Genomic DNA, 19763 nt, shown 5'->3' on the forward strand with positions numbered 1-19763 from the left:
AAGCACAAAAGGTGCTAAATCCACACAGGAGCGGTAGGATAATGAGTGTGGTGAGGAATGTCTGGGGTAACATCAGCAGATTGGATAACCCTGAATGTACAGCACACCTCTAGGCTGAAGCTTTGCTGGATTAATGGTAAATGAGACACTACTGGCAATATAACATACGTTTCGTTAGTGTGCATTATTTTGCCCTCACGTATATATATGAGCAATAACTACAGTATCTTGTATGCCCACAGAGCAGATCACTCACCTGCTTTCCGCCAAATCTCTTCTGGCATATACCCAGCCTGCGGCCGATGGAGAAAGTCCCGTGAGGGCTCTAAAGTACAGATGGACAATTAGAAAAATTGGTAAATGCAAATGATTCAGCAACGATCGCAACTGTGATTGCAATAACGATTGCGCACGGTCTCACTGCGAAGATATGCCAATCCTCGGTGATCGCTATGCCATCGCAGCACAACATAAGGACGCCCACCTTACCTTACACACATCCGTAATACTTAGCAAGACTGCAAAACTATCGGTAACATTGAGTACCATCGCAGCCTCACGTACACTTGCACAAGCTCTACCCTTACTCAGGAATTGCTAACCTCATCGCACGCATTGGGTACACAGGCTGTGTATGGCATCGCAGTGCCTAATTTATGCACGCCCCTGCAATGGCATTCAAACGCACTGGCACGCCTGTGTTTCGCCGACCACCCCCCTCAAACGGTACAACCTGTGAATCACTCTGCGATGGGTCTACGCGACAATGATTGCGTGTGTAATCGCACTTGCCATCCTTGCTGAATCAGACCTCTTGCTCAGTAGGTGTCCTTATATTTCATGTGCCACCAACAAATCACACACAAGTCACTGCCCGTACATTCCTCCCTACTACAGTCCCTTCTTGTGCGTTATCTGACCTGCTGGAGAGGATTCGGTGCTGGAGCTGTTGTGGTGTCGCGCTGGCTGAGTCACGGAGCTGACAGTCTTTTTCAAGTCCTCTGCATCACTGTAGCGACGAATCCAGTGATTCAGCTCTTCGCGGTCCGCTTCCTGGCAGCGGCGGAGGACTGTCAGTGAACGGCGCGTTTTTTCTACCATATCCATTATGCAGTTTAAAAGCTGAAAATAAATATTTTAACAGAATGCCATCAGACCTCTCATTCATTATTCTTTTTTTAAGTGATCAGCAATTTAATTACTAACTGGATGTAACATGGTGGCAGAAGCTTCAGAGAGCCCTAGTTAGGAGCTTCTGTACAGCTTTTCAGGGGCGAAACTACCAGCGGTGCAGCCGGTGTCCGGCACCGGGGCCCGTTGCAATATAGGGGTCCACACTGCCCGGCTCCATTTATAATTATATGGCAGGCTGCAGTGCAGCTGCTTGCCGTGCAGTCATCAAGGCTGTGACTGAGCCGGCCGGCAGCTACACACAGAGAGGACCAGAGTACAGTACAGTCAGGCTCAGCACTGCAGTGCACTACTGGGTAATAATAATAAATCCTAGTAGTCTCTGCAGTGGGTTCAGAGGAACATGTGCTGAGCTCTGATTGGAGGAGCCCATCACATGCTCCTCTGACCTGGAGTTTAGCAGCAGCGCAGCCTCATGGGTGTGACTCATTGTGAGGCTGTGACTGCTGCTCTGCCGGCTGCCTAAGGATGCTGCTGGTCATGTACACTGTGTGGGCACTACAGGTGGCATAATGTGTGGGCATTACAGTGTAGCATAATGTGGGCACTATAGTGTAGCATTATGTGTGGGCACTATAGTGTGACATAATGTGGGGGGCACTACAGTGTGGTATAATGTATCGGGCACCCACTGCATCTCCACCCACTACCTGTCACCTCCTCCAATCACCCTCTCCCTGTCACCCACTGCCTTTCCACTCTCTCCCTGTCACCCACTGCCTGTCACCCACTGCTTCTACTTCTCCCTGTCACCTACTGCCTGTCACCTCTCTCACCCACTGCTTTTCCCTGTCACTAATACCTGTCACCTCTACCTATCACTCTCGCCCTGTCACCCACTGCCTATCCCCTCTCCCTTTCACTCATTGCCTGTCAAGTATACCTCTCACCCTCTCTGTCACCCACTGCTTCACCCTGTCACCTCTCGCCCTCTCCCCTGTCACCCACTGCCTCTTCCCTCTCCATGTCACCCACTGCTTCTCCTTGTCACCCACTGCCTGTCACCCTCTCCCTTTCACCCACTGCCTCTTCCCCCTCCCTGTCACCCACTGCTTCTCCCTGTCACCATATGCTTCTCCCTGTCACCCACTGCTTCTCACCTTCTTGCCCACCTGGGCCCACCACTCACAAGTTCCGCCACTGCAGCCATTCATTACATTTGCTATATTTTGCAATGTTGGAATATATGCTACTAATACAATGAGGTATATTTTACTAAAGCGCAGGTGTTTAGAAGTGGAGATATAGCCCATAGCAACCAATCATATTGATGGACATGTGAGACCTGGGTTACACTGAATCTATTCATAGAAAGAAACATTAAGGAAGATCTGATGGAGCAGAGGCTCCCTGGCCAGAAAAATAAGATTAAAATAAAATAACACAATAATGGGAATAGATTACAGGACCTTTACCTCAGTAACTCAGTCATACTTTACATAACAACCACATATTTAGTATCAGTACACTGAGGAGAACTGGCAATTAAATGATGCATAGATTGGTAGTAACTATGGGAAGACTCGTAGGAAAGGTTTTATTTCTGCTAAGTTTTCCTGTTTTGAATATTGCACTTAAAATAATAAAAAGAAAAGTTATTAATTTCTCCATGCTACCAAAAGTAGGTTCTATCTGCCTGAAAAAGACAACGGAGAAATTACTAGTGTACACAAAGCAGTTGAAAAACTTAGGCCCCGATTCAGAGACGCTCGCTATTTGAATCAAAGCGGGCTCTGAATCAGGGCGAGACGGTTTTTGTTTTACCTCGGCCTCCAGGCCGCTCGCTAAGCTGTGGGTGACCACCCACAGCTTTAGCGGGTGGCCTGGCGATGGTCGCGATTATCTAATAGAGCAGGAAGTTCACTACTGACATCACCTGTGATGTCATAGGGCCACCCACAAACAGCAGGCGTTCCTTCGGGAACGCTTCCGTAAATGCAGCAACCCCCCCGACCCGCCTACAAAACGGGGCGAGCTGTCGATCAACATCGACAGCCACCCCGTCTTGTAGCGAGCCCCGGAGCGAGTGATTTCTCACTCGCTCCTTGGCTCGCGCACACCGTGCGTGCGCACTGCCCGGCCATCGACCAGCTTGCAAGCGCTATGCGCTCGCGAGCAGGTCTGAATCAGGCCCTTATTCTCTCTCTGGGTAACCAACACACAGCAAAACGTGCGCAGGCCACATACTGTATATATACGCAATGGCTCTGGTCCGGGAAGCAAATGGAGATTTGATTAGTTTACAGCCTGTCAATATTACCTGGGCAGGTTGGCTACGGGATGCCGGCACTGGGGGTCCCAGCAGTCAGAATCCCGACGCCAGCACCTGTTGGTAAGTATACTAACCCTACCCCTAACCCTCCCCACTCCCTAAACCTCCAAAACCTAGCCTCCCCCCCCTAGTGCCTAACCCCTAACCCTAAATCTCCCCCTAACCACCCTACTTACAGTCGGGATGCCGGTGCAGGGATTCTGACTGCTGTCGGGATTCCAGCGCTGGCATTCTGAGCACCGTTATCCCGACCACCGGGATTTAAACTACATCGCACCTGTGCAATCTAAAATCGGAGACTCTGATCCATGGAACGTTGGTAATGATGGTAATTTGGGACTTGGACGCCCACTATGGTACTAGTCTGGGGGATTGGCGGTAATTATAAAAGTTATGCGTTCCCGTTAATGCCATAATTTTCTGCTGCCCACTCACGTTGTTGAGATGCTTCCATTCCTCTGCCCACTCACGTTCTGTCAGTCTGTGATCGATTACCTCGTGGACAGCTGAAAGGGAACAACACAGGCTGTTTAGGCATGGTGCTCATATATTCAGATTTATTTTGCCTGGAGTGATATTTGTTAAAAATCCCACCAGGGAACACTTTCATACTATGTGATGTAACGCTGAAGGCAGATTATGGAGTATGCGGACAGGCAGACGAACAGGGTAAATGCACATGTTTTCCTGTCTTTAACAAAGCACACCTAAGATCCCACAGAAAGTGAGTTTGCGTGTGGGTGACGCCGCAGGCAGTGGTGTGATCACACTATCACATGGAGGTGCTGCAATCACACTGAAAACAGATCGCAGGCTAGCCGGTGAGAGGCGGTGTGATCACATGGCACAGCAGCTGGTGTAGGAGTGACACAGTGTAATGGTGCGATATCATAGGTGTGATTACAAATTAAATGCAAATTAAACTTGTGATCACAGTGTATGATGGAAATGCAATGTATCCGATGTGCAAATACAATGACATTACACACATCACAGTCCCCATATCCTAGGACATTCCCTATTACACTTAATAACATTGATATTGCATTTGCAAGAATAAAATATGGTAAACTTGTTTTCTTATTCGAATACCCTCCATTATGTACTGTAAGGCAGGATCCAGGATCTCTTATAATCCAGCCTCAATTATACAAACCATCGATCTAATATCATCTAGAAATTACTCTAATATCACCTAGCAATGGACTTGGATACAGAAGTTCCAGGACATTCAAGCACTTCACAATTATGTTATTCTATTAGTCAAATGAAACAGTAGGGTGGGTAAATCAGAGAAGTGCAAATACACTAGTTTATGAAAATTAGATAGATAGGCTGTCTCGGTGATGTCAGTATTTCCTAGAGAATTGATAGGCTGCGTTTTCAATGTCAGTATTTCCTAGTGAATTGATAGGCTGCATGCTCTGTGATGTCACTGGTTTATATTAAATTGATAGGCTACGTTCTCGGTGATGTCATTGGTTTATATTAAATTGATAGGCTGCATGCTCTGTGATGTCACTGTTTCCTAGTGAAGTGGCTGTATTTTCAATAATGGTACTGGTTCATAGGGAGAGCTGCCATATTGTCTACCTCATGAGAGGTAAGCTGAAAGTTCCCTATAGGCAATAAATGCCACAAACTACCTGACCCCCAGAGAGTCATAACCCCTAATAAAATGTGGATTTGTGTACAGAAATCAGTACCTGATGCCATATTACATATTAACGTATTGGGTGCTGTATTTTTTAAAAACCAGATTAAGGTGATTTATATGACAGGTGACCTGACACAGACTGTACCATTATGAGTCTCTTGTGTCATATCTGGATTTCTTATTCAGATGGCGGCACGATAGCTGTCTCTTGCGCAATATGGCAGATACAGAGCAAACAACTAAAAATATATATATATATATATATAAAAAATCTATATCGTGCAACAAAAAAAACAGGTAAAATATATATATTTAACAAAGAACTTTATATACATTGGAATGGATGATACAAAATATTCAGATGGTTCTTGTAATGCTTAACTCTGGGTTAGTTGCAGATATATCGTTTAAATATCTGTTACTATTTGTAATACTCTGTTCTTGGGGGAGAAACACAAACTACTTGCCGTAGCTGGCAAAATTCCTAGTTGGCACTCAGTCAAGCACAGCCCTGGCACCCAGCCTTCTTGTCACTTAGACCCTTTAACCTCCCAGTCACACAGCACCGTCTCCCTCACCTGCCTGCCGATGGCGCTCTCGCACCTCCCGTGGTTCTGTGTGTCGGTAGTGATGAGCCAACACCATGTCCTCCAGGCGGTAGTGCTGAGTAGGCGGGGGAGTGTGGTGCGGGAGTCCGTTGGTGGGTGGGTGAAGTAGCCCGTTACTAGGGCTGTATCTTTGTGCTGGGCTTGTGGTGCATGGTCGCTTGGGGAGGTGATCCGGGTGGAGACCTTCCTGTGCATTCTCTTTGGTCCTGAAAAAATTAAGGTTGTCAACAATTTGTTACGGAAACTTGTACGGGGTCTCGACCCTCCTCAGTCTGCTGTTGGCTGCTAGAAACCCACAAATAATTAATTACAGGGGCTTATGGATCCTCTGTGTATATCAAACACCATGGGATCCCCCTGTTACCTAAAGACAAGTTCCTCAGCCTGCTCACTCTCCTGTATCTCTACAATAGAGCTCTGTCTTGATCCTACAGCGCATCAAGTCACTACAAGAACTGGCACTCAGCTACATTATTCCTGGTGGCCTATATGTCATGTTATTTGTAAGTTCTCCAAGAGGACAACACCTTGTAGCTGCAACCTGTGAACCTTAAGCACCACTGCTGCCATAACTATAGTCTATGCCCACCAAATATTGTCTTGTTTCTTGCAGAACCACCGACTCCTTGGAAAATGCAGTCCCCAGACCCTGGACATAGGCCTATAGTCTTCATGAGAGTTGTACATACCTGTCAGGTGTCCTCCTCTTGCCATTCTCGTTCACCTCCAATAAGAGCTCGGAGGAGTCACTGGGAGAGCTGCTGACACTGGTGTCCAGGAGGAGCTGTTCATGCTGGGCCAAGTACTGTGCCGGACTCTGCTTTGCCAGCCGTGCGCAATGTAGTAGCTCCCGCTGCAGTAATGGGAGGTTAGCCTAGGGAGTAACATTAAGGCTGCAATTTAAAACAATTGGATATCTAGGTGAGCATGAAGAGGGGAAACTAAAATGTCTAATATAATGGAGTCAGATGCACAAAAGCATAATTGAACAAACAGAAGATACTCAAGTAGTTGGATGCAAATATAAAATGGTTATGTGACTGCGCAGATGGAGTGCGCTTCAGTACACTATGGAGCATGGAAAAGTGTAATAATAAGCTATATAACTGCTGCTTCTTCATGTGTAATATGAGCTAAATGCTGCATTAAATTCTGCTACATCTGTATTTGTCACTACAGGGGCAGAAAGTTCTGTAGTTGAGGTTTATACCTTTAAGAAGGGGATGACAAAGGGGCGGAGAGGGAAGTTGGTGGCTTCTTGCAGCTTCGAGTGAAATTCCTCAATTGTGAGAGTGGAATTCTAGGAGAAATAAACAGACAAGCTCTTAAGAAATCATCCGTTTACTGACCAAAACGGATCACAATGTGTGTTAGTTATACTATTATTCACCTATCGCAGTCCTTTATCTAGGGCCATAAGATATATAGACCATGGAATCTCTACCACTCATATAGGAGCAGATGTACTAAGCTCTGGAAAGTGAGACATTGGAGAGTGATAAACTACCAACCAATCACCTCCTAACTGTCATATTTCAAACACAGCCTGTAACATGACAGGAGTTGATTGGCTGGTACTTTATCTCTCTCCAATTTATCACTATTTATCACATATGCCCTATAATACCACTCTATTCCAGTCCTGTTTTCCAAATCACCTGATATAACACCCGATCTTGAAAGACAACACTGACTACCACAGAAACCCAACTGACACCTCCATTAGATAACGTATGGGAATATTAATGTAACGTAAGCACAGTAATAAACTTTGGGTAGGGGTACTGAGAGGGGTTCCCAGAAGTGACAGATTATAATGGATGTGGAGTCAGTTCTATCCGCTCATCTACAACCCCACTTGAGCCACATTAAAGGCTGGGATAAGCGCTATTGGTCCACAAGGCCACACACCTCCTGGGCTGCATGCATAGCACTGGCCTTTGCTGAAACATGCACACAGCCTCTGGGGGCCCATGAAGTAGTTACAGAGCCTGAGATTACGAGCCATATTCAATAAGAGGCGAAGTTTTCGCCTGTCCAACCTTTCGCTTCATTCGCCTGTTTCAGAGGCAAATTTATTCCGTGCTCATCCCCGCTTTTCGCCTAATTCAATTGCAAAACAGGCAAAAGTGAAAATAGGCGAATGCGGAACAGGTGAAAAGTACTGAAAGAATTGGGGAAATCAGTCTGTACCCCAGAAAAAGATATATTAACCTAGGGAATCAATATAGATGTGTACTAATAGCCCTAATAAGACTATTTTGGGTACTTAAGTTGTGTAAATTGCTTGATATTAGCGTCTAGGTAAAAGTGGTGAAGAATGGCATAAAGCTGTATTTTTGGGTGAAAATAAGTAGTCCTGTCAAATTTGGGGTGCTTGAAAATGGGTGCTAGCATGTTTTTAGGTCTCTAAAGTGAACTTTTAAAAAACTTGAAAAATCCACCTGCTGCCTGCACCTGCAATCCCAAAAACACCTGACCCATACTTGGGGACCCCCCAAGAAGTCTATTTCGCTACTTTTATGTTTATCCCCCCCACTTTTTAAATTTTCACCCCAAAAATGACATGTTTTTATTTCTGGTTTTTTTTGCAGATTTGTCCTTTGGGGGGCTGTTCCAAGGGGTCTGAGTTGTTTCCCCACGTTTGCACCCCAAAATAAAGATTTAGCATTTCTTTTCACTAGCTATTGATTGGAGAATCATTTTTGGAGAATTGTTTCCACTTAGGCGAAATTGTCCTGGAATTGAATTTGGCGAATTTTTTTTTAGGCAAATTTTTCACAAAAAAACAGGCGAATATGGCTTTTCCCCTCCTATGAATTCCCCTCTACGTGCTGAGACCCTGATTCTGCATTTATAGTATACCTGTTAGGTGGAGTGCTGGACCATTTCTTGTGGCTGGAGCTCGGAAAGACAACTATATTCACATTAAGGACATCAAGGACAAGTACTATACTAGATCTAATACTGGCTTGCTAATGAGAGTGCTAATAAGCTGTATTGGTTAAATGGGCATAGGCCTGAGACAAAACAGTTTAGGGCGCAATATGGAAATGGTTTTATAGTCATTCTTGTTACTTTCTCCTTCCATATTCGCTACTTGTTCTTCAGTGACCACCAATTTTAAGCATTCAAAATAATGAACAGTGCAGGTTGAATGCCCAGTTACCGTATGGTGTACAATTCCTAGGTGAATAATAGGGAAGAAATCAAATAAAGTGACCATAAACCATTTAGTCTATATGGTGTTCATGGCCATTGAGCTTTTCTTTGTATATTGATTGATCCATACTATACATAATGATTATATTTATACAACCAATGGCTAAATCCAGCCTTGGGTGCAAATAACTAATCCACCAATACCGTACTTACCACAAGCCCCAGCACCAGAGCTCGCACCCGTTCCCCGATCTCCGGAGAGATGTCGCTGCCAAATTGTTGCAAAGTAGTTAGAAACCGCTTGAGCTTGCTCAGCTGCCGCGCCCCGCAGGCCGGGGGCAGCTGCTGATTGGTCAGCGCGGCTGAGGAGGATGCGGAGGGCCCGTTGCTGAAACCATTCGGGGTGGATGGGGCTCCGTTGATGGCGGTGGGAGAGTGACTGGTCCCGTTCATCACTGTGACAAAGAAAGTAAAGATTGGTTCTTCTTACAGTAATACAACCTACTAAACCAGCATGCCAAGTATACACCGCACCATCCTCTAATCCAACACCTGCATGCCGGCAAAACTACCGTATAGATCTGGCAACCAGTGACATATATCTGCTGTAGTGCATTAGTGATACAGACAGGTTAAATACAGAACAGATATAGGCAGCTCTATAATACCTCTCAGAAAACGTCTAGATACATACACTGCAGAACAATCATCCCTCTAACCACACAGCTGTCACTGACAGGAACGTTACAGATCCAAGGCAAGACACATGGACACACTAGAATGCTGAGATATGGGTTTGTGCATAGATACAACATACAACCCAGGCATAACCTCATAACTGTGCCCCGTGGCCCATATAAGCGAAATACGGGGCAGTAGCAGCTTACAATAGTAACAGCCTTTACCAAAGGCACCCAAATGTGTCCCATCTCCTTTTCATGCAAACCTACATTTTTTGCAAGTCTCCCGTTCAACACAATTTCCTATTCTCTATATCTGCGCCGTGCAATCAATAAACAGAGACAGCGCCCCGGGCTCCCCGCACTGCGACCCCTACTTACCTTGCACAGCAGCTCTACCCCTGTCCCTAAAGTTGAGCCTGCTCTCTTAACAGGAACACACACTGGCACCAAGTGCAGGCAGAGGGGCGTCCCACGAAAGAGCAGCCCAAAATAACCGCATGCCCACAACTGACAGGTGGGATCCCAAAGTGTCTCACATGTTGTGTGTGTGTGTGTATATGTGTGTGTTACATGTTTGTTGTGCAGATAAGTGATACAAGCAGGCTGCAGTATTACTTTTGGCTACAGAGGAGCAAACACAAGGTTGCGGTGCACATGGATTACAGACACATAAACACACACATTAGGGACGTAGATTACGGACACGCACATACACACACTGCATCTGTTCCTCTTCAGCTTAAACTAAAACCCATCAGATCAGAAGCTTCCACAGCCCAACATCTAATTAGACAACATCTGGCTGGCAGCAGCAGCAGAGCTCACGGACATTGCCGAGAGAGCAGGGAGACAATGCCGAAGACAAGAGACAGCAAGAGTCACACAGCCCCATTGTCATTAGTTGTGCCATGTCCATCAATATCGACCAACCAAAACCAGCTAGAACGCATGCGGCATGCCCATTTGTACTCACCAAGAGAAAGGGCAACGCATGGACAGAAGACTTATGTACACAGGAGTAAGACAAATAAACCAAAAGAAATATATATATATATATATTAAGAAACGTGCTTTCAGATCACTACTCCACTTACTCCCAAACTTATAGTATCCGCCAAAGTATGAGCTCTTCTGCCAATTAAAACCAAATACAGCTTCGCCATACTCTGCAGTACATCAGAACATGCTGCCACACATGGGTGTAAGGGGTCATGGTACTCTGGTATGGCGGTAGACACAACCCCATAGACGTAGAATCCGCTTACCATATGCATTTACTTGTTCGCATTTACAAAAAGAAATCACTCTCTCGCCAATCAGTCAGTCAGTCAGTTAGTTTGTACTCAGTATCAAGCTAGTCACACAATTCACTGATGTGTCTCACAATGCGGGACCTAAGAACTAGGGGTCTATTTACTAAGCAGTGTTAGTAGACAGCGTGAAAAGTGATAAGAAAGTGATAAGGTGCCAGCCAATCAGCTCCCAACTGTCATCTCACAGGCTGTGTTTGAAAAATGACTTTTCACTCTATCTACTAACACTGCTTAGTAAATGGACCCCTCAGCCTTGGAAAGAGATAAAGTGGATGGAGATATACTGTACCAACCAATCTGCTCCTGTCTCTTTACAGGCTATATTTGAAAAATGACATTTAGGAGCTGATTGGTGCTTTAGCTCTCTCCACTCTATCTCTCTGCAAGGCTTATTACATAGACCCCGGGCCCTGGAAGAGAAACGCAAATCACTGAGGAAAGCCAGCCAGCCATTAGGTAGGAAGATGACCTGATACAACTAATATGTTGAATCTCTATCTCTGGCCATAAGCAGAACGGTATGTCTGGCCAGTTCAGTCACTGTAGACCAACTTGGCCGCAGCTGGCCGACCTGATCAGCATCTTACAGGGAACAATCAGATCAGACTGGCAGAAATTCCATTCAATCAGATAACCGTGACCTGAATATATGGGTGCAGCCTTCAGGCCCAGAACCATTGTAAGGGCACCTTAAAGTGTAGGTAAGAAACCTGTGCCTCTCCACCTGGCTCTGGTTGCTGGGACTTGTAGTTCAGTAACAAGCGAGAATCAGAGGTTGCCTATAGCTGGCAGGTTCGTAAAGTAGCGCTACTGACATCCTCGTTTCTCTACATTAGTATTTCCATAAGGAAAAAGGCCGTACCTGTAGCCACAGCAACTCAAGTGACAGCGATAGGGACCAGTTCTAAAGTTTTAAAAAGTTGGCCTGAATTCTAGTGGGGTAATGACTTGATTAGCGGTGTATAGTAGTGCATGGTAATAAGGACCTCATTCAGAGGTGGTCATTAGTTGCAAGCGGTCGCACTGAATCAGGGCGGCCGCTTGCATCCTGAAAGGCCGCCTCCTCGTCGGTCATTAAGCTGTGGGTTACAGCTTAATGACCGACCAGGTTGATGGTCGCGATGGTGATCACCATCGTGACCATCGGGGCTTAAGACCAGACCCTAGGGTAGGGTCTGGGCACTCGTAAGCCCCAGGGAGCTTACTGCTCTGATGGAGCAGGAAGCTCCCCACTGACATCACTGATGATGTCAGTGCGGCCGTCCCACAAAACGGTAGGCGTTCGGAAACCACCCCCCCAGCCCGCCTACCAAACGGGGCAAGCTGTCGATCAACATCGATAGCCGCCCATTTGGTAGCGAGCTCTGGAGCGACAGAGTTTCTCTGTCGCTCCGGGGCTTGCGCATGCGCAGTGCGGCCGCTGCGCGTGCGCAGGTCAAACCATCGAGTCGGTTATGAGCGCATCGGCGCTTGCGACCGACTCTGAATAAGGTCCTATATTGCTTTCAGCTGGGATACCTGTGAGAGAACCCATCCATTCATACGTATTCATCTATACTTCCTAGAAAAGATAACATATATAGACACGAGTGCTTTCATGCCATCTCACTTGTGCTGGGGGTGAATGAGGAGTTGCGGTTGGCCCCTTGGCTCAATGCAGGTGAGGGCGGGGGCATGCTGGGCGGAGAGGTCCTCGTTTGAGTCTTCACATCGGCCGGAGAGTCTGGCATCGTAATGGCTGTGTTGTTTGATTTGCCTGCAAAAAGGAGGAGAGAGGCACATGAGTCAATAGGATGCACAGGAGAGATTTCCATCACTACCTAGTAAAAAAAACAAACAAAGTGTGCCAGGCCACGTCGCAGGCAGGATGGATGGGAGTTACCATTCAGGTGGCGTGTATAATGTTGGAGACTGAGGCACAGGACAGCAGGCAGCAGCTAAAGCTATTCTCAAACACCTGCTACTAGGATCAGCTGTGCCCCCCTCCTTACCCGCCCTCTGCTATTATTAACCCCTGCCCGGCCGGCTGCGTTCTATTCCTCTGCCAGGGATAAGGTCCGCAGGGTTCACTGTAGTTTGAGAGCTGAAAGCAGGTGTGTGGCAGCTGCTGGGATCTGTCCTGCTCCTCAGTGCAACTCCGGCCAAGACCAAAGAAGGGAACACAAGGCAGGAGACAGGGGGGGGAGAAGTGTGCCAGGGGCTGCCCTGAGCATGCAGCCTTAACCCTCCCTGTGCGGCTCTCCAGTACAGTTCCCACCAGCTCTAGCATATGCAAACGAGCTGGGACGGGCGGGCTGTGTCTCTATTTCTTTGCCTGCGCCCCTCTCCCTAATGCCACAACCTCCACCACTCACAACATATGGGATTGCTCTCCCATTGCCTCCCTCCTGGAGGTGATCTCACAGCCTGTGCCACAGATAAGAGGCTCCCTTATGAGAAACACTTTCTCGCCACTGGGATTGTTTTTACACTGTGTTTTTGACAGGTCTAAGAGAACTCACAGCAGACTCCAGCCAGGAACCCTCCTCCCCTATACGGATTATTTTTATTTGGCCGCTAATGGGCTACAGCTGGACGTTTTTGTGTGGATCAGACATCTGGATTCCATCACCAGCACTGACGGACATCCAGAGAGCTGGGGCTCAGACTCCACCAGTCTGCCACATGCACAGTGAGGGAAGGAGGGTATAGGGGCAGAGGGTATCTTCCATTACGGGATTAGGCAATCTGTGCCATGCCATCTGTTAAACCACAAGTTCCAGCAAGCCTTGCCAGCTGAGACTTGTAGTTCATGGACAGCTGAAGAGCTACTGGTGGCCTATGCTTGCTCTGAGTGGACAGAACCTCCTTTACATAATAAAGATACAATAGTTATAATTCGGCACTTATGGGAATTTGATTACAGGCAATGGGAAATCTGCTGCATGCCTAAGCTTAGAGGAGGCAGACATTTTCTGGCAGGAGTCAATATACAGCCTAATAGTTCACTAGAAGCTAGTAAAGTCAATGAGGCATGAGGCACCAGTGCCTCATGCCTCAGTGATATCACTAGTTCCTAGTGAATTATGGGCCTGATTCAGAGCCGCTCGTAAGCGGCCGCTCGTTCGCTATGAGCGATGTTCGCACAACTGCGCATGCGTATGGGTCGTAATGCGCATGCGCAAACCAGTCATTGCGGTCGGAAATCGAGGGCTCGCAAAACAGCGAGGGGATGCTAATTTGATTGACAGAATGTACCGTTTGTGGGTGGTAACAGGGGAAGGTGCTTGAAAACGGGGGAGTGGAGATCCGAACGCAGGCGTGCCTAACGGTAAAAAGGGCGTTTAATGGGAGTGCACAATTAGTAAAGGAGCGTCATCGACCACGTCACTTGGTTGTCTTTTAGCCTGAACTGCTCGCAGTGATAGCGGTAGGAAAAACCTACCACAAGCACTGCGAGCAGTTCAGATGCCTTTCGATGTACCCGATTAATCAAATACCGGAGATGACGTGTGATGTGAACGGCAAAGGGGCGTCTTTACAAAATAGCGAGCGCATTTTTCGTTCGCTCGCTCAGACATAGAGGCATCAACAAACCGCAATGAGCGAGCGCTCAATTTAAATAGCCGGACCCTTTTTAGGAACGACCATCCGCAAATAGCGTCCGGCTCTGAATCAGGCCCTCTGCTTCTACAACGTGTAGGTGGGGATAGTTCCATTTGTACAGCTGGACATCAGTTTCTTGCTAGAAAACAATTTCCTACATTACATTTAGGCTTCAGGTTTACTTTAATGGAAAAGGCTGAGAGGGAAGCAGTGACAAAAAAATAAAAAAAAGAGGAAGAAAATGAGCTGTATTCATGTAGATAGGCAGAAAGAAAGAGGAAAAGGGAGCGTGAGAAACAGAGATGTCCCCGGAACATATAACCATCGATGGCGGGTGAACAATGACAAGTAGAGAGCGTGGGAGAAGACCAAGGGTTAAAAGATTTCCCCCAGCAGTTCTGTCCCTGCTCTTTAAATGGCTGGAAATGCATAGCAGATGTTGGGAGGCTGATCCCGGCCAGAGCCAGCCCTGCTCCTAAATAAAGTAAAGTATTCCTGAAATTCAGAACTGAGCCCCGCCAAGAACAACTCCCGATAAGACCCTGAGACACTGGGCTCCATCTGGTCTGTGTTATGGAAACACTCAGTGCAGCTGGGAGCCAGTGATAGGTTGGAGCTGGGACTGAAAGAATGTGCATCTTGTAATGGTGAAGCCTGACCTGGCATTCCTGCAGAAAGGAGCCCAGTATCCCAATAATGGGAGTGTAATACCTCTGCAAAGTACCCCATGTGTTCCAGAGAACCTAATATTGCTGCAATCTGATCCTTCCAGAGACTAGAATAGGGGTGGGCCATAAGCATCCCCCCAGATGTTGTAAAACTACACATCCCAGCATGCCCTGCCACAGTTTTGCTATTTGGTCATGCTAAAAATGTTGCAATGCATGCTGGCATGTGTAGTTCACCAACAGATGGAGGGCGCTTATTTGCTGCCCACCTCTGGACTACAAGCTGTCCTGCAGAGCCCTTCTGATGAAGGCATGCGGAGCCAAACAGACCAGTGTATCTTCTCCCAGTTATAGCAGAGGCTGGCAGAGCCTACGCCAGGCCTTGCAAATGTGTAACTCTTCAGTTGTTGTGGAACTACAAATCAAGGCAACCAGAGGACCATGCCAGCTAGAAAGCCATAGGCTTGTATAGTTTGGAAGTGGCCACATATTCATGCAAATCTCCAGGACATGTATTGCCAAATGAAGTGTTTCACAAGTGACTTCTGGAAAATAAAATACAGAATGGATCCTATCCTGCTCAGCGAGATAAAATATATTGGGCTTATTTAGGGGTCTATTTACTAAGCAGTGTTAGGCGACAGAGTGACTGCCATCTCACAGGCTGTGTTTGAAAAATGACAGCTGGGAGCTGATTGGCTGGCACCTTATCACTTTTCACTCTGTCTCCTAACACTGCTTAGTAAATAGATACCTTAATGATGTACTGCTAGGAGCACTGCAGCCCGTAGCAACCAATCAGGTGTTTATCTTCATTTTGTAAATTGTACTGGACAAAAAAAATAAAAAAATACTGTATGATTGGATAATATGTCTGGGTGGTTTATGTGGCCATTGTACCATGTTACTGAATAAGACCCATTGTTAAACGTTGCAATATTAAAAATTAAAATGTAATCACTATTGTAAATTATTGTTCTGTTATGGAGACAAAAACATACTTGCCTGAATTTCAGGGAGCCGTCCCAGACACACAGGAGATTAGATCAGACTCCTGGATGCTGCCCACTTCCCCAGTGAAATGGGCTGTCTGGCATTATGATAATGTGATATTTGGTGAATTACATCATTACAGGGAATAGGCGCACCACAACATGAACCACATTGCCACACCCCCATACATCCCACTTGGACCTCTCTTGAAAGGGAGGCCTACAGTATAGCCTAATGCTGGTGTAGGCAACCTGTGACACTCCAGCTGTTATGGAACTACACATCCCAGCATGCATTGCAACAGTTTTGCTGTTAGGTCATGCTAAATCTCGTGCAGGGCATGCTGGAATGTGTAGTTCCACAGCAGCTGGAGTGCCTCGGGTATTCTACCCCTGGTCTAATGCAGTGTTTCTCAAACCCATTCCTCATGGAACTCTAATCGTGCATGTTTTCCAGATCATCTGGCTGGAGCACAGGTTGTACTAATTATTCCAGAGGATACCTTAAAAACATGCACTGTTAGGTTTTTGTGAGGGCCGGGATTGAGAAAACACTGGTCTAATATCTATTTTATACTTTTACCTTTTAACCAGAGCTCTGGGGGCCCGGATTACTACAACAACTTTCATGTTTTTAGTTTAAATTTTTTTTATTTTTTGAGACTCAAACCTATGGGGATAAGGGGTCTACTCTTCATCCGGTTCTTCGTTTAAGAGTAATATTCAGTCTCTGTTACAGACTGTGGAGCCCAATACAGTTCTGAAGTACCTAACTCGCCCTCTATTACAAACTTGCTGAGCATAATAACACCTTTAATACAGCTCTGCAGAAGCTAATATCCCATCTGTTACAGATCTGCAGGAGGCAGCCAGCCACCAAGACTTCCATTCTCCAATGCTGAGTGCATTGTGCTACCAGATTACAACAAGCACATACTAGTCACATAGCAGAGGGCAATATAAATCCAGGCTTCTGACCTGGACAGGTTAATACCCCTGTGTATAAGAGATGCAAATCATCATTTCTAATGTAGCTAGAAATCTTCAGGACATAATATTAATAGAATGTAATAACCCCACTGTTCCTAAGCGGAGATCATATCTTGCTAAAGACCTGCAGACCCAGTAAAGGTCATCCACAAACCGTAAAATATCCTGCAGCAAAGCGCTTTTCATTGTGTGCAAGAGCGGCTGAGTGCCCACCTCACTTCAAGAGCGCGCCTACTTTACATGACTTATAGCCACCCCTGTAGTATGAATTTATATAGGGACTGATAGTTGCGCAATTTATCTGCATTTGCATTGCGTTCTATGAAAAAGTTTTTGCGGATCTCCACCTGTATTCAAAGTTCTCCACATTTTTGCGGCCTCCTCTATACATCCGCTTGTGAATGAAGCCGTCATCACTATTGCCCTCTGCTTGGTGCCGTCTGAAATCTGCGTATGCTCACCTCTGAATTGTCCATCTGCAGGCCTGCGCCACACTTATCCCACGTGCGAATACCACATTGCCATCCAGTTACACCTACTCAGTTACATATGGAGATGTGGCTGGGACATTGTTGCTCAAATTTGCGTGTGCAGTATCCGACGCGTGTGCAGTGGGTAACAACAACGAGATACGTCTGGTGGACGGACATGTGTGCAAGAATGAATCAGGCCCACAATATTTGAACTAAGCAAGGCTTATTGAATCCCGTAAGACACAGGTTCTCAAACTCGGTCCTCAGGACCCCAAACAGTGCATGTTTTCCAGGTCTCCTCACAGAATCACAAGTGAGATAATTAGCTCCACCTGTGGATCTTTTAAAATGTGTCAGTGAATAATGACTACACCTGTGCTCCTGCCAGGAGACCTGGAAAATGTGAGCTGTGTGGGGTCCTGAGGTCCAAGTTTGAGAACCATTGCCATAAGATATGATGCCCACTGAAATAGGCAAAACCCAAATCCTTTGCAGTATCACTTATGGCCAGCAGGTGCAAACCATTCACTTTCAAGGCTAAGGGGGTCAGGTGGGTTGTGTGTGCAGCTCTCAGGTACAACATTGCACGGTTGGATTACAGGGCCTGATCCATAACGTGCACCGCTGATCGCAGATTCCAGATGTTTGAGAATCTGTGCAGGCTATAGACCCGTTCTGCGCAAGTGCAGAATGGGTCTGCGAGGCCGCACGCAAACTGGCAGCAGACTGTCAGTGAAACGGAGGGGTGACGCTGACGCTGCAGGGGAGGGAGGAAGCCAGGGTGTCGGGTGACAGAGATTTCCTGGCATCTTCCTGTAAACTGCAGCGGCCGGCTGCGGGACCCCATGGCCGATGGTGTGCAGATTAACCGATGCTCCGTTGGACAAAGCAGCTCGGTTAAGTAATGCACAGGAGGCGTGATGCCTCCTGCTGCATTACCATATCTGCAGGGATCGCTATTGCAAAGCTGCCTGCGTGCATACATCGTATCTATAGCCTGCGTGCATACATCATATCTATAGCCTGCGTGCATACATCGTATCTATAGCCTGCGTGCATACATCATATCTATAGCCTGCGTGCATACATCATATCTATAGCCTGCGTGCATACATCGTATCTATAGCCTGCGTGCATACATCATATCTATAGCCTGCGTGCATACATCGTATCTATAGCCTGCGTGCATACATCATATCTATAGCCTGCGTGCATACATCATATCTATAGCCTGCGTGCATACATCGTATCTATAGCCTGCGTGCATACATCATATCTATAGCCTGCGTGCATACATCATATCTATAGCCTGTGTGCATACATCGTATCTATAGCCTGTGTACATACATCGTATCTATAGCCTGTGTGCATACATCATATCTATAGCCTGTGTGCATACATCGTATCTATAGCCTGTGTACATACATCATATCTATAGCTTGTGTGCATACATCATATCTATAGCCTGTCTGCATACATCGTATCTATAGCCTGTGAACATACATCATATCTATAGCCTGCGTGCATACATCGTATCTATAACCTGTGTACATACATCATATCTATAGCCTGCGTGCATACATTGTATCTATAGCCTGCGTGCATACTTCATATCTATAGCCTGCGTGCATACATCATATCTATAGCCTGCGTGCATACATCGTATCTATAGCCTGCGTGCATACATCGTATCTATAGCCTGCGTGCATACATCGTATCTATAGCCTGCGTGCATACATCGTATCTATAGCCTGCGTGCATACATCATATCTATAGCCTGTTTGCATACATCATATCTATAGCCTGCGTGCATACATCGTATCTATAGCCTGTGTACATACATCGTATCTATAGCTTGTGTGCATACATCGTATCTATAGCCTGCGTGCATACATCGTATCTATAGCCTGTGTGCATACATCGTATCTATAGCCTGCGTGCATACATTGTATCTATAGCCTGCGTACATACATCATATCTATAGCCTGCGTGCATACATCGTATCTATAGCTTGCGTGCATACTTCATATCTATAGCCTGTGTGCATACATCATATCTATAGCCTGTGTGCATACATCATATCTATAGCCTGCATGCATACATCGTATCTATAGCCTGCGTGCATACATCATATCTATAGCCTGTGTGCATACATCATATCTATAGCTC

The 19763-nt window shown here is 46.3% G+C and overlaps 1 protein-coding gene across 7 annotated transcripts in view; it reads right to left on the reverse strand.

Moving 5' to 3' along the window:
* Positions 1 to 19763, reverse strand: part of CBFA2T3 (CBFA2/RUNX1 partner transcriptional co-repressor 3) — a 50485-nt gene that overhangs the window by 10712 nt on the left and 20010 nt on the right. For 3 of the 7 annotated variants that reach the window (XM_088447341.1, XM_088447347.1, XM_088447346.1), the window contains exons 1-8: positions 12496 to 12715; positions 9104 to 9345; positions 6939 to 7028; positions 6418 to 6602; positions 5699 to 5934; positions 3899 to 3969; positions 921 to 1122; positions 257 to 325 (exon numbers count right to left, since the gene is read on the reverse strand). In XM_088447341.1, the coding sequence (XP_088303467.1) occupies positions 257 to 325; positions 921 to 1122; positions 3899 to 3969; positions 5699 to 5934; positions 6418 to 6602; positions 6939 to 7028; positions 9104 to 9345; positions 12496 to 12700 (1300 nt within the window). In that variant the 5' untranslated portion in view covers positions 12701 to 12715. Of the gene's footprint in view, positions 1 to 256; positions 326 to 920; positions 1123 to 3898; positions 3970 to 5698; positions 5935 to 6417; positions 6603 to 6938; positions 7029 to 9103; positions 9346 to 9951; positions 10028 to 12495; positions 12716 to 12768; positions 12848 to 19763 lie in introns of those variants that run through there. The other 4 variants (XM_088447344.1, XM_088447343.1, XM_088447342.1 and 1 more) reach the window with 4 other exon arrangements.

The sequence above is a fragment of the Taudactylus pleione genome, unplaced genomic scaffold, assembly GCF_031769625.1.
Source record: "Taudactylus pleione unplaced genomic scaffold, aTauple2 ptg000430l, whole genome shotgun sequence".
Lineage (NCBI taxonomy): Eukaryota > Metazoa > Chordata > Amphibia > Anura > Myobatrachidae > Taudactylus > Taudactylus pleione.